This window comes from Malus domestica, chromosome 09 (genome assembly GCF_042453785.1).
Source record: "Malus domestica chromosome 09, GDT2T_hap1".
Lineage (NCBI taxonomy): Eukaryota > Viridiplantae > Streptophyta > Magnoliopsida > Rosales > Rosaceae > Malus > Malus domestica.
Window position 1 is genome coordinate 33,916,955 of NC_091669.1, and position 13,274 is coordinate 33,930,228.

The 13,274-nt window shown below is 36.4% G+C and overlaps 2 protein-coding genes across 2 annotated transcripts; one reads left to right on the top strand and one right to left on the bottom strand.

Moving 5' to 3' along the window:
• Positions 1-37: 37 nt before the first annotated feature.
• On the bottom strand, positions 38-4,338 carry LOC103444241 (isocitrate dehydrogenase [NADP]). Its single transcript, XM_008383162.4, has 16 exons — positions 4,111-4,338; positions 3,209-3,252; positions 2,985-3,094; positions 2,822-2,859; positions 2,625-2,702; positions 2,493-2,546; positions 2,320-2,421; positions 2,082-2,173; positions 1,875-1,978; positions 1,700-1,768; positions 1,484-1,599; positions 1,354-1,388; positions 1,104-1,246; positions 879-1,001; positions 645-758; positions 38-381 (listed from the first exon to the last, which is right to left on the bottom strand). Exons 1-15 carry the CDS (start codon positions 4,157-4,159, stop codon positions 677-679), a joined length of 1,239 nt encoding a protein of 412 aa, XP_008381384.3. The 5' UTR covers positions 4,160-4,338; the 3' UTR covers positions 38-381; positions 645-676.
• Positions 4,339-6,550: 2,212 nt separating this feature from the next.
• On the top strand, positions 6,551-13,140 carry LOC103444240 (DNA repair protein recA homolog 1, chloroplastic). Its single transcript, XM_029108646.2, has 13 exons — positions 6,551-6,993; positions 7,163-7,254; positions 7,331-7,406; positions 8,140-8,202; positions 8,321-8,450; positions 8,547-8,632; positions 8,714-8,839; positions 9,106-9,210; positions 9,346-9,402; positions 9,901-9,963; positions 10,043-10,119; positions 12,051-12,123; positions 12,565-13,140. The coding sequence occupies exons 1-13, from the start codon at positions 6,757-6,759 to the stop codon at positions 12,670-12,672; spliced, it is 1,293 nt and encodes a 430-aa protein (XP_028964479.2). The 5' UTR covers positions 6,551-6,756; the 3' UTR covers positions 12,673-13,140.
• Positions 13,141-13,274: the final 134 nt, after the last annotated feature.

Here is a 13,274-nt window from a genome sequence, read left to right on the forward strand (position 1 = left end):
CATTATTTTTTGAAATGCATTTGCCAATGAAGGAACATTCAAAAAGCTAGCTTCCCATTGGCGTATGAAATTAAAATGTTGTTCTATAAAGAGAGGAGTCATAAAATTTGAGGTGAGTCATGAAGAAGGAAAATTGCGAAGGCTAGCAATCGACGAGGAGGAAAGAAGAAGCAAATCAATAAGAGTCGAGAATCCAAATGGTGCACAAGAAACAGATGAGTCAACAACGCTAACATAACACCAGAGGGGGAAGTTTCCGCCACCATGTCTTTCGCCTTTTCTACCCTTCCTGCCTTCCCCTTTTTCCGCCCTTCGGAGCCTTCCATTTTTTCCACCCTCCTTGCCTTATTTCAAAATACAAAAGTCCACAGTTGCCTATCCCTGAAACACAACCTAGAAGTCATTAACTTCAAAAAATAAAAGAAAACGTTTGTGCTAAATGAGAAAACTATTTCAATAAAACCAAAAAAAAGAGAGAAGAGGGTAGAATAATTTCTCAAGAAAACATGGGAATCACAAGAAAATTAAGCAACAAATTTGAATTGTGTTTAAAAATTGCCCTACAAACAGGCATTAGGTCACATTACTTTCAATAAGATTGTGATGAAAATTCTAGAAACGGTGGAATACAAGATGGAACTCACCTCCAAAGCAAGTCTGAAAACTGCAGTGGTTCCTAGCAAGCAAGCTTAGCTTTCAGTTCCTCGGCCACAGCATCAATGAACTCTTCAGTATTCAAGTAGTGGTTCCTAGCCAGCCTGCAGCACACGAAAGCATGTTTTAAATAAACTCACTGCTCAAATAGAGGCACAAGAAAACACAACTCACACGTGCAGAGAGACAAATTATGAAGATAAAATAAACTATCAAATACTTACTTGGATCCGTGAAGAATTAGGGCAAGATCCTTGGTCATTTTCCCCGATTCCACAGTTCCAATACAAGCTTCCTCGAGTTTTTGAGTGAACTCCAAAAGTCTTGCATTGTCATCCAACTTCGCCCTATTACCAAGATACATTCAAATTCAGATCTACTGACCTTTTCAAGGAACATTAAGATATCAAAGAGGAGCGCTAACTTGGAAAACAATCTTTCCAATATACCTATGTGCTAGGCCTCTTGTCCAAGCAAAGATAGAAGCTATGCTATTTGTACTCGTTTCACCTCCCTTCTGGTGAACCCTGTAATGCCGAGTGACTGTACCGTGGGCAGCTTCAGCTTCTATAGTCTTTCCATCTGGGCACACCTGTATCCATGAAATACTCCAGTAAGTGATGAACAAGGATTCACACAAATTAGGGAGTGAGAGATGCAGGGGTAAGTATAAATACACATGAAACAGGTTTAACATACCAGTACTGATGTCATCAATCCAAGAGATCCAAACCCTACAATAGAACCACAAGTTAAAAACTGCAATCGCTCAGTATGCAAATCATTGATGAGACGAAACAAAAATTAGCAAACGGGCAGTTGTACGAACCTTGAGCTAACATATCACTTTGCACATCCCCATCATAATTCTTGCATGCCCAAACATACCCACCATCACTTTTAAGTGCATACGCCACCATATCATCAATGAGACGATGCTCATACCTTCCAATCCAATAGTATATAATCAATAAAACAACACCATTTGACCTCAGGATCCATTCTATGAAACAAAACGCCAGGCTTTTCAGTCCTGACTCCTTACCATATGCCAGCAGCTTCAAACTTTGATTTCCAGTTAGCTTCATAAACTTCTTGAAATATGTCCTTGAATCTTATATCATGAACAAACAAAAATACAGATAGGTAAGATAATGATAAGTACAAATGTCAAATCTTTTTTTTGTTCGTCAAAACAGGGAAATTAGGAATCTGCGTACCTTCCATCATACTTCTTCAGAATAGTATTTTTTGTGCTAAGATAAAGAGGCCACTTTTTCTCAAAAGCTGTGGTCATGGAAGCCTCTGCAAAAGCACGGATGGACTGCATACCCAAGACAGATATACAATATAAGGGACAAACCCAGTGACTCACAGCAATCAAGAAATTCTTTCAACAGAAACACGAAAGGAGTAACAAATTAAACCTCATCAGTGTTATACATGGCCAATGCAACTCCCCCCTCCCCTGTAAAGTTGTAAACCTCTAGCTCTGTCTTCTCATCCTTTCCTTCTGGCACTGCAAGCATTTATCATGTAATAAGACAAAAAACTAAAGGAATTTAAGAACTTTCACTTATCAAGAGAAACTCTGCACGTATAATCCTACTAAACTACAGTGCTGTACACAAATCTAATACTATCAAAGTATAGATAAAAGTTTACCAAACACCAATTTCAGTTTCCCAGGTCCTTTAATGACTGCATCAGTTGCTCGATACTGATCACCAAAAGCATGTCTTCCAATGCATATCGGCTTTGTCCAGCCTGAAAACAGAAACAATAAGCATTGTTCTAATCCGACGAAACTATAGAATCACCATATGACATTATAATACCTGGGATAAGGCGAGGGATATTTTTGCAAATAATTGGTTCTCTGAAAACAGTACCTGTAGAAAAAGCAATCACTGTAATTTGAAAAGAAAATTGTTCAAAAGATGAAAACGTATAGTTGACAGTTCACTAACCATTCAAAATATTCCTAATAGTCCCATTGGGACTCCTCCACATACTCTTCAAGTTAAACTCCTTCATACGAGCTTCATCTGTCAATTATAACGACAATATCATGAATTTTGTCAATCTCTCGGTGACGACTGAAAATATTAATACAGGATCTGGAGTTAGAAAACAAATGCATGTATAATTGTTCAATAGTGTATACCTGGAGTAATAGTTGCACACTTGATCGCTACATTGTACCTTAAATACCAAGTGTTAGAGATGCGGAATGAAATAGCAAAATAAAATTTCCAAGCAAAAAGATACTCTAAGCACTCATTGTTCTTCCGTTCTAAGAACCTTAAGTAGAGATGCGATAAACGTACTTGAGAGTAGCCTCGGCACTTTCAACAGTAACCTTGTCATCAGTGGCATCACGATGAGGAAGACCAAGGTCAAAGTATTTGATGTCCAATTCCACAAATGGCAAAATAAGCTGCAGATACATCAAAGAGAAAGAATCATATAAGCAACCACCATCTTGATCACAGCAGCATGTAATTGCAAAAAGTAGTATTAGTGAAGCACTTAAAGAGTAAGATGTAGATACCTTGTCCTTGATGGATTTCCAGAAAACCCTTGTCATTTCGTCCCCTGTACCACATATCAAAAGACAGTATGAACAAGTGTACGGTGCAATTTCCTCTCTCGACCCATGTACACAAGCGTATTAGTTTCGTAAAGTTAGAGTTAAATGAAATCAACAAGTGTGCCATGCAGTGTGAGTATGACTGTGCCGTGCATTCCGAGTTCTTCACACTTTCATGAGTTAAAAAGAATATCTTGGTGAGTTCTGACTGAATACTTCTGTCCAAACATTTTATGCCTCAAACTTTTAACATAATTTCTTTGAAAAAATCATTGATTCATCACAGTTCAATTCTTAGAGGCTGGTAACATATAAAGGTCGTATGCACAAGGCTCCCGCTTTACGCAGCGTGCACAAGGCTCCCGCTTTACGCAGCGTCTGGGAGAGGTGAATGTCGGCTAGCCTTTACCCCATTTATGGAGAGGCTGCTCCCAAAGGCTGGTAACATATAGATGAAACAAAATTTAATTTATAATATAAGATTAAAAAATTCATCAAACAATTCTCCCAATTGAGATCAAGATTATTTTTTGTACAGATCATCAGTAACAAGTTAGACAGTCGTGTTTATTCAATTTTATATTTTTTGGGGAAAACAAATCATTTCAGGCAGGTGGGTTTTCTTCCTACCAACTTTTTACTTGATCAACTATGGAAAAAAGGGAACACAAAAATAAAAGGCAGCACCTTTCCGGAAGACAAAAGCAAACAAACATTTGGTGGACGTCACAAATTCAGCTCAAAGAGTCAAGGGATAAAACCAAAACGAGACACAATTAGCAGATGCATAAGTTGAGATAATCGGCGATGGAAACAATCAGATCGGAGGAAAAATATATGTATAGATGGAAGAGGGATCTCACCGTCCATCTCGACGATGGGGTTGGCGACCTTGATCTTTTGGAAAGCCATTGGTGCTTGTGTTCGTCTGAGAGTGATTGCTTGGAATTGGAAGGGTAGATGTGTAGGTAGGAAGGGAATGGAATCGGCGACTCTTTAACAGTGAGAGGCAGGCAAAATATTGAAGGAAGATGCACACGACACACACTCTTGTTCTTTGTATTTATACCGGGAGTTGTGAACCAATATTTCAACGGACAACTTTTGTTTTTCTTCTCATTTATTATTATTTTTCTTTTGGTGATTTGATGATTGGGAATAAATTTTTCAGACGAGAATACAAATGATACATCACGTGCTTTTATGTAAGTGGTGAAAATTTTTATTTTTTAAGTTATTAACTTTTGAACACATATATCCCACTATTTATATAGTGACACGTGAAGTAACATCCCGTGTACTGGTCACATTGAAAATTCTCTCATTAGGGCTGAATACGGTCTTTAGTCATCAATATTAAAAAGAGAGATTTTAAATACGTTCTTTAGTCATCAATATTGTTTTCACTAAAATCTTATTATTTTGTAATTTTTAACACCTATTATTAGAGCTGGTTTGAAATAGGTTTTTTTTTTTAAAAAAAAAAAACATCAGCTATGCTTCTTCCAATAAGCATTTAAGTAGTTTTTTTAAGAATTTACTTGTATTTTTACTAAGGACTGATTTCAGGGTCATTGTTGAAGGTGACTCGAAAGTTGTTATTGATGTTGTTGCTGTGAGGTGCGAGGTTCCTTGGACAATTAGAAGTATTGTGGAGGACATGCAATGATTAGCTTCCTTTTTGATTTGGTGGAGTGGAACTATGAAGTTTCATTGTTGATGCCATTACCTCTATAGGACATAACTGCGACAATATGTGTATATTTATGATGGTTGTATTGTATTGCCTATCAAACTAGAAATGCGTTGTTGTATGATTCTAGAAGTCTCAGGTGTTTTAGAGGTTTTTCTCTAAATTAATTTCCTTTTGCTCTAAAAAAATTGTAAAATTTGAAACCAACATATAATATTAGGGCTTGTCTGATATCCTATTTGAAATTTTTTATAATTTTTCAAAACATTTCTTAAGACTTTTTCTTGAAAACAATTTTCTTTAAGATTCAAAAACTTGTTTGGTATGCGATTTAAAATTTTTAAATCTTACAACTTAAACTGAATTAAAAGATCCATAAAAAGGGGGTCGAGAGAGAAAGAGGAGAGATGAAGAAAGAAAGTAAGAGATAATTGGAGGAAATAGAAATAAGTGAGAAGATTGGAGGAGATAGAGAGGAAGATGAGTGAGAGAAAGAACCGAAAGAATGAAAAGAGTGGATTGGAAGAGAGACGAAAAAGGTAAAAAAAAAAGAGAAGGGTGAGAGAGAAAGAAGAAAAGAGAGATAGATTTGTAGTGAGAGGGGAGGAGGGAGAAAAAAGAAATGAGTGACTTGTTTAAAAAATTTAAAAACTCACTTTTTGTGTTTTTAGATAATAGACTATATTTTTTAGTTAGCCTTTAGTTCACTTTTTGAAAATAGTTCTATCAAACAAGTTTTTAAAGCCTAAAACTTGAAAATTGTTTTTGAGTTTAAAAAGTTGGATTCAAGTAGAATACAAAATAGACTCTTAGGGCTTGTTTGGTATCTTATTTGAAATTTTTTTATCATTTCTCAAAACATTTCTTAAAAACAATTTTCTTTAAGACTAAAAAACTTGATTGGTTTGCGATTTAAAATTTTTAAATCCTACGACTTAAACTAGACAAAAAGATCTAAAAATAGAGGGTCGCAGGAGAGGGAGAAAGAGAAGAGAGGATGAAAGAAGTTAAGAGATGATTAAAAGAAAGAGAAAGAAGAGAGAGGATCGGAGGAAGATGAGTGAGAGAAAGAACCGAGAGAATGAAGAGACGGATTAGAGAAGAAACTAAAAAGGTTAAAAATAAAAAAATAAAACAGAGAAAAGAGAAAAAAGAAAAGAGAGATAGATTTGGAGTGAGAGGGGAGGAGGGAGAGAAAAGAAATGAATGAGTTTAAGTTTAAAAACTCTAAAAACTCACTTTTTATGTTTTTATAGAATAAACTATATTTTTGAGTTAGTCTTGAGTTCGGTTTTTTAAAATAGTTCTACCAAACAAGTTTTTGAGGCCTAAAACTTGAAAATTATTTTTGAGTTTAAAAAGTTGAATTCAAGTAGAGTATTAAACAGACCCTTAATATCTTGTGGTATTCTTCTTCGTTTGTAATCTCGAGTTCTTAGGTTCGAATCTCGTAGATGACTAATTTGATACCAAATTTCGAATCTTATACATGACTAATTTGATACCAAATTAAGTTATCTATTATCGCTTAACCGAACTCTTCTCTCACTTTAATGTATAATGTAAAATATATCGATGCTACCAAAATGAAACAGAGAATATTAATCTGAGATTTTTTTTTAATTTAAGTATTCATCTGTATTTGGCTAATTTTTTGCCTAACAATTAAGTTTCTCATCGCATTGGTGCGGACAGCGGAGAGCTTGAGCCTTCCCCTTTCTTCATATTATCTCTCTCACTTCTCGCTTTTCACCTTTCACTTTTCGTTTCGGGTGCTGCTGCATCTCTAAAATTGGGTTGTATCAGAGGTTTAGTAATGGGTTTAGCATTCACAGGCAGCAGCGGAGGAAGCATGAGGTACTTGCCCACCCTCTCAAACCCACACTCGCACTCGCACTGCTTACCTTCTCCTCTACTCTTCCACTCTTCTCTCCCGCAGCGCTTCAACCTACACTCCATGGCGGTGAAGCCAATCAAAAGGGTTCGTTGCGAGCTCCAAGCCAAAGTCAATGGCGCTCTTTCCGCCGACTCCGACCCCCGTTTCATCGACCGGGTATGTTTTCGAAAACCCTTTTAGCCTTTTCGCCTCAATCTACGTGTTTGCTTCTCAAAAGCAGGAAAGTGTTTTTACCAGTGATTACCCACAAACGCAAACGCAGAAAGATTAACACTTTGAGCTGAAAGTACTTAAATTCTGATTACCAAAGTGCTTTTAATTTCAGCAAAAAGCACTGGAAGCGGCAATGAATGATATAAATAGTTCATTTGGGAAGGGAAGTGTTACAAGATTAGGAAGTGCCGGTGGAGCTCTGGTGTATGTGCTTCTCGTCTCCTGGTCATATCATATCACCGTCAATGTAGATTATTTAGAAGTCTGTTTATTTTTGCAGTGAAACTTTTCCCAGTGGCTGCTTGACATTAGACCTTGCCTTAGGTGGTGGCCTTCCAAAAGGGAGAATTGTGGAGGTGTGTATCCCATTGTATGCTTTCGTGCTTTTACTTTTGTGTCTATCTCTTTTTCTTTATTTTGCTTGCTAAGTTACACTTGCATCCGTTTGGGATTGGAATTTCGATGGTTTCCCTTCACCCTGTTCCGAATGTGGAGAGGTTTTGTTAGGCCCAAAGACTAATTTCTGCTTCTCCTTCCTTTCACTTTTCATGACCAAAGACAGATTGTTTCATTGGAAAAGAAATCTCTGTAATAGATGATGTATCAAATGAAAGTTTTGTAAAAGATGTAGTATCTAAAAAAATCTTCGTAATTGTAGGAGATTGATCGCATTTTTGGACATTGCTTTTTTACATACTTGGAGTAAACTTCTGCACCAGTTTGGTGTGGTGTGGGGGTTTGGCGTTTTCATTGTTGGTTGTGGATTTTTAATTTTGTGTAAGAGCCAAAAATTTGGTTATTTTATCAACATGTGCAATCATCATGGTTACTTATAGTTTTTAATAAAGATGCAATCACCATATTGCTTAAGCACTATGTGCAAATGATATGCAGTGGGTGAATTTCACATGCTACTTAAGCTTTATAAACATGTGGAAATTTCTCCTGATTACTTTCATTTTGTTAGAGTGATTGGAGTAGTGTAATTAATGGGATTCATGTTGGCCCAAGGAAGTAGTTTAGCACTTTCTTTATTTGTATTAGGTAGTTCTTGCACAAATTGCTTATTTATCTTTGTATTGTTTCTAGATATTTGGACCAGAAAGTAGTGGAAAAACCACTCTAGCACTCCATGCAATTGCAGAGGTGCAGGTATAGCTTCCTCAACTTTTGTCAGGAATCTTTAGTTTCTAGTAACTGAATACTGGCTGCTTCAAAGGATTTAGATCTTTACTGGACCAACATTTAGCTTTTCAATGGTAATATGCAGAAACTTGGAGGAAATGCTATGCTTGTTGATGCAGAACATGCTTTTGATCCAGCATATTCAAGAGCACTGGGAGTAGATGTAGAAAATTTGATTGTTTGTCAGCCTGATCATGGTGAAATGGCACTTGAGAGTACTATTCTGAACTTGTTCAGTCTGTCATAAGCAGGATGCCTAAGTATACATTTAGTATATTCTTAACATAATGATTTGATTTCTGTCATTGCAGTTGCAGATCGTATGTGCAGATCTGGTGCCATTGATCTTATCTGTGTTGATTCTGTCTCGGCTCTCACTCCACGAGCAGAGATTGAAGTAACCTTTTCTTGATATTGTAATTATAAGTGTTCGATATGCAATTTCTCATATCTCACTGTCTGATCTTGCTACGTGTAGGGTGAGATAGGGATGCAGCAAATGGGTTTGCAAGCACGTCTTATGAGCCAAGCTTTGCGCAAAATGTCAGGAAATGCATCTAAAGCTGGATGTACACTAATATTTTTAAATCAAATCAGATATAAGGTAGTTTCAATCAATTTGTTCACATCTTCTCTTTTCCGAATGGCACATACTTGAGCATTAAAGTTTTCAAATATTTATGATGACGCATACCTGGATCCGTTGCAATAAATGATATTGAGTACCTAGGTCTAAGCATCTGTGTCTGAATCAATAATTTTTCATGTGTATGATTGTACTTGTTCCTCAGTTTTTCTTATTAGTTATTTTTCCCCTAAATCACAATTAGTTCACTTCCAGAAACTAATAGCCTGACTCCATGTTGCAAGATCGGTGTATATTATGGGAATCCGGAAGTGACATCTGGAGGAATTGCATTAAAATTCTTTGCCTCAGTTCGGCTTGAAATACGTTCTACAGGGAAGATAAAGTCTGTAAGCACATTAGCCACTTTTTCTCAATTCAAAATAGCGATTTGATAGATTAATTATAATATCTATTTATCTGTGTAAATCAGCAAATAGAGTTTCTATATTGTTTCTCATAGAACATACTTCTATACTGAGCAGGTAAAGGGAGATGAAGAAATTGGGGTTCGGGTTCGTGTAAGAGTAGTAAAGAGTAAGGTAACTTTTAGTACATCAGAATCATTTCTGCATCTGTGAGGCTTGTGCGCCAAGCATAGAAGGAACGCTTCCGTTGTTATCTTTATGATTACTTGAAGCAGTTATTGCAGTTTCACTAGAAACTTCATAACTGGTTTAAAGTATGAAAATGTGATTTTATTTTATTTTATTTTTATATATATATATATATATATATATATATATATTTGGTCTAATTTTTCAGTAGAGTTTTCTGTCAGAAGCCATTTATCCCTTTTGATTCTTCGGATATTATGGAAAATGCTATCCTGTGTTGGCTAAATGATTTTGATATCGTATTTGCATACATTTTAAGAGGACTTTTGCTGACTGCCTCCTGATTCCCAAGTTTTGACAGTATTCCATAATTATTGGCACTGCTCTTTATCACATCCATTCATTTAATTTTCAACTACTTTATTACATTTCTGATTAATATGGCTTTATAAGTGAAAGGATCCTGATGCTAAGTTGTTGTAGGTTTCGAGACCATACAAACAAGCTGAATTTGAAATTGTTTTTGGAGAGGGAGTTAGTAAATTGGTGAGTATTGCAACATATTTGATTTTTCCAGCCCAAAAGGTTGAAACCACAATCTCTTTTAACTCATTCTTTCATTCAGGGTTGCATCTTGGATTGTGCTGAAGCAATGGATGTAGTAGTGAGGAAGGGTTCTTGGTATAGCTATGGGGACCACAGGTTCATACTTGAACTTCTATTTTCAGGTTTTAATTCTTAAATTTGTAGTTATACGTTGAGCGTTCTTAAAGACTGATGCAGTAGACTTCATTTTGGTTGTTGAGTTTAGTTTGGATATTCGATCAAATAGGACTCTCATTCAGAATACTATTCATATTCGGAAAGAAAAGAGTATGCAAACCCATGGATAAGTAGAGTTTGATTATTAAATTGAATGTTTTGTTTAAGGAAGACATGCATTCCTAGGTTTTACTTTTCCTGTTTCTTCTTTCTTAACAATGTTCTCATGCACTGTTCATGCACATTGTTCACAAAATCAGACCAGCATAAGTTTGCATACTTTTCTCAATCCTTTGCAACCCCAAGGGAACACAGATTTCACTTTGGAGAGAAAAGGTTTTGGGTATTGATTAATGGGAGGTGGAGGAGTAAGTTTGGTGCATTAAGGGGTTTGAGACAAGGAGAACCACTCTCAGCTTTCCAATTCACACTAATCGTGGATGTACTTAGTAGATTGATAAATAAAGTTAAGGAGATGCATTAGTGGTATTGCTAATTAGAAGGGAAACTGTGGGCATTTCTCATTTAGGAAACATTTTATGCTTTATCAGGTCTCAAATAAATAAGCCCAGGCACCTTTTAAGTTCACATGAAAGTAAGAGGAGACGGAGGCGCCTTATAATTTCAAAAATAAAAATTAAACCTTCCCAACCCTGAACTGTACTCCAACTTCAAGGTATTGCTAAAAGATCTGCGGCGAAACCCCATGATATCTAGATTGTACTGGGTCCTACCTTAATGGACTCGTGATGCAATAGGGTAAGTTTGACACAGAGGCTGTCTGTCACTTCCCATCAGTCTTCTATTTTTGACTTCCTTCTTTTGTTTCTTGTAGGAAAACAAAGTACAGTTTCTTCAATGTCAACAACTTTTTAATGATCCTCCTTTTAAACTCTAGCAGCCCTGCGCTGATTCTGTCGTGCCTGATCAGCCTAACCCAATTTCCCTTATTACCCACACTGACAACACCCTCAGCTGCCCCGACCCTCTAATTCTGTATGCCCCAAATGGTTGTGGGAACAAAAGAACACAATATTGTTATCAATCCCCAAATTTTTCCAGGTACCCTACTGTTTCTAGTAAAAGTTGCAGATCCATGAGTAGGAGATAGTTCTATCAGCCCTTTTTGCTACAATTTCGTGGTTATGGACTGATGTGGAGCGAGCAAAGGTTATTAAACCTCAAATTCGTTTTCTTCGAGGACAGACCCCCAAACACCCATTCCTTTCTCCAGGGCCACATTTGAAGACATATTAAGCTGGGAGCAGTGTCTTAATTCCCAAAAGGTGGCCAGGGACATACATGATTTATTCTACTACCAAAAGTAATGAAATCAGCAGGCTACTAAATAACCTCCACTTATTTACTTAACAATAATATCCTTTGGAACATTCAACCATTTCCCAGCTTGAACCTTGTTGAGTCCATGAACACGTGAAATGCCACACACCTTGATGTTTTGAAAAGTCTTCTGAACTCACCACGGCCTCTCTTGTCTAGATTTAAATCCTGAACTAAATGGGTTTTCATATTATCAACATAAAAGCAAAGTATTTTATGATTGTCTTGTACATAGGGTTTAGCATTATCAACATACGAGCAAAGTATATATATTTTATTTATCTTTGTCCTCGAAGTAACTCTCATTAACCAGCACTAATGTAAAGATGTTTACTTAAATGGGATGCCCTTAAAATTTTGAATAACTCCTAGGTGAGATGAAAGGGGAAGGTTTATTTTCTTACAAATAACTCAAGAATTCTCTTGTTTATAACTGTAACTCTCTCTCTCTCTCTCTCTCTCTCTCTCTCTCTCTCTCAATTAAAAAACTGTTGCAGCTAATGACTGGCTTTTATTTCTTATTTATAAAGGTTAGGACAAGGAAGAGATAAAGCATTGCAGTACTTGAGAGAGAACCCTCTTCTTCTTGATGAAATGGAGAAGGTGATCTTTTTTATTTTTGTATATTAGTTGGAACTTGATACTACACTCCATTTTTTTTAACTTAGTACATTGTTTCTTATTGTGTATTTCGAGTGGTCAAGATTACCTGCATTGTTTGGATGGTATATTTTGCTTCATTTTCATTCAGTATGTGCACAATGAAAATGTGGTTATCATATGCTGTCAATACTGTGAATTATGAACATAATATGATAATGCAGTCCGACATTTTTCATATTGTCATGAAAATTTGTTGAGGAAAGTTGGTGTTATTTATCTGTTTTGAGGGGCACTAGGGGTAAATGTACAAAACCTCAAAGTTTATCTGTTTTGATGAAAAAAATTCAATGCCTTCTTGCGTGCTTTCCATAATTTTCTTTGACAGTGGGATAAATGGAATGTGCTATTAAGAAACTGAACAATTCTTGAATGCACATGCAGATAGTTCGCTCCATGATGACAGATGGAACTGGACAAGTAGGCTCATTTCAGACAAGTAACTTGTCACTTGCCCAACAGGATGAAGTTGATTTTGAGGATATCCAATGAGGAGAAATGGATTTCAGTGTTTTCACTGTCTTCTGTTCTGGATCAAGGCAAAAGAAGTTATGGAAACTACGAAGAAACAGCACCAGTTTGCTCCACTCTATGCATCAAATGCAAGACCGGGGATATTTGACAAGTTGACATCAGTTTCTGCCTGATCCTGGTTCAGTTCCAGAGGTGGGGCGGGCGATGGCTTTTGTTTCGAACTAACAGGCTTAGGTTATTTCCATTTGAGTTGTTATGTCGTTGATCTGATATCATTCATCAAGTATCGCTTTAACGTTCAAAGCATGCCTTTGATTTCTATTTCTTTGATGCCTAACTTGAACTAGGCATTGGTAATGACTCAAACCTTACCATATTGTATGCAAACTGTCAAGTATACAGTTGATCAACTTCAAACGTGTATATTAGCAGTTGGATTTCAGTCCTCCAAATGCTAATGGAGAACCCAAGTAAATTGTCTACTAAGTAGAACCACGTATTACATTTGGATTCGGTCAAGGGTCTATCTCACACATTCACGACTCATTGACTCCCTCAAACACTCAAAAATCCAGCTCCATCCTCTTTTATGTTATATGTTCATGCCTTGATGTATTGAC

Excerpts from the sequence above, each read along its gene's own strand:
- LOC103444241 (XM_008383162.4), bottom strand. The coding sequence starts at position 4,159 with ATGGCTTTCCAAAAGATCAAGGTCGCCAACCCCATCGTCGAGATGGAC. Across the intron at positions 2,703-2,821 it reads GTGTGCAACTATTACTCCAG|ATGAAGCTCGTATGAAGGAG; the intron begins GTATACACTATT and ends TATAATTGACAG. Across the intron at positions 2,174-2,319 it reads GAAACTGAAATTGGTGTTTG|TGCCAGAAGGAAAGGATGAG; the intron begins GTAAACTTTTAT and ends AAATGCTTGCAG.
- LOC103444240 (XM_029108646.2), top strand. The coding sequence starts at position 6,757 with ATGGGTTTAGCATTCACAGGCAGCAGCGGAGGAAGCATGAGGTACTTG. Across the intron at positions 8,451-8,546 it reads TGGTGAAATGGCACTTGAGA|TTGCAGATCGTATGTGCAGA; the intron begins GTACTATTCTGA and ends CTGTCATTGCAG. Across the intron at positions 8,840-9,105 it reads TAAATCAAATCAGATATAAG|ATCGGTGTATATTATGGGAA; the intron begins GTAGTTTCAATC and ends CCATGTTGCAAG.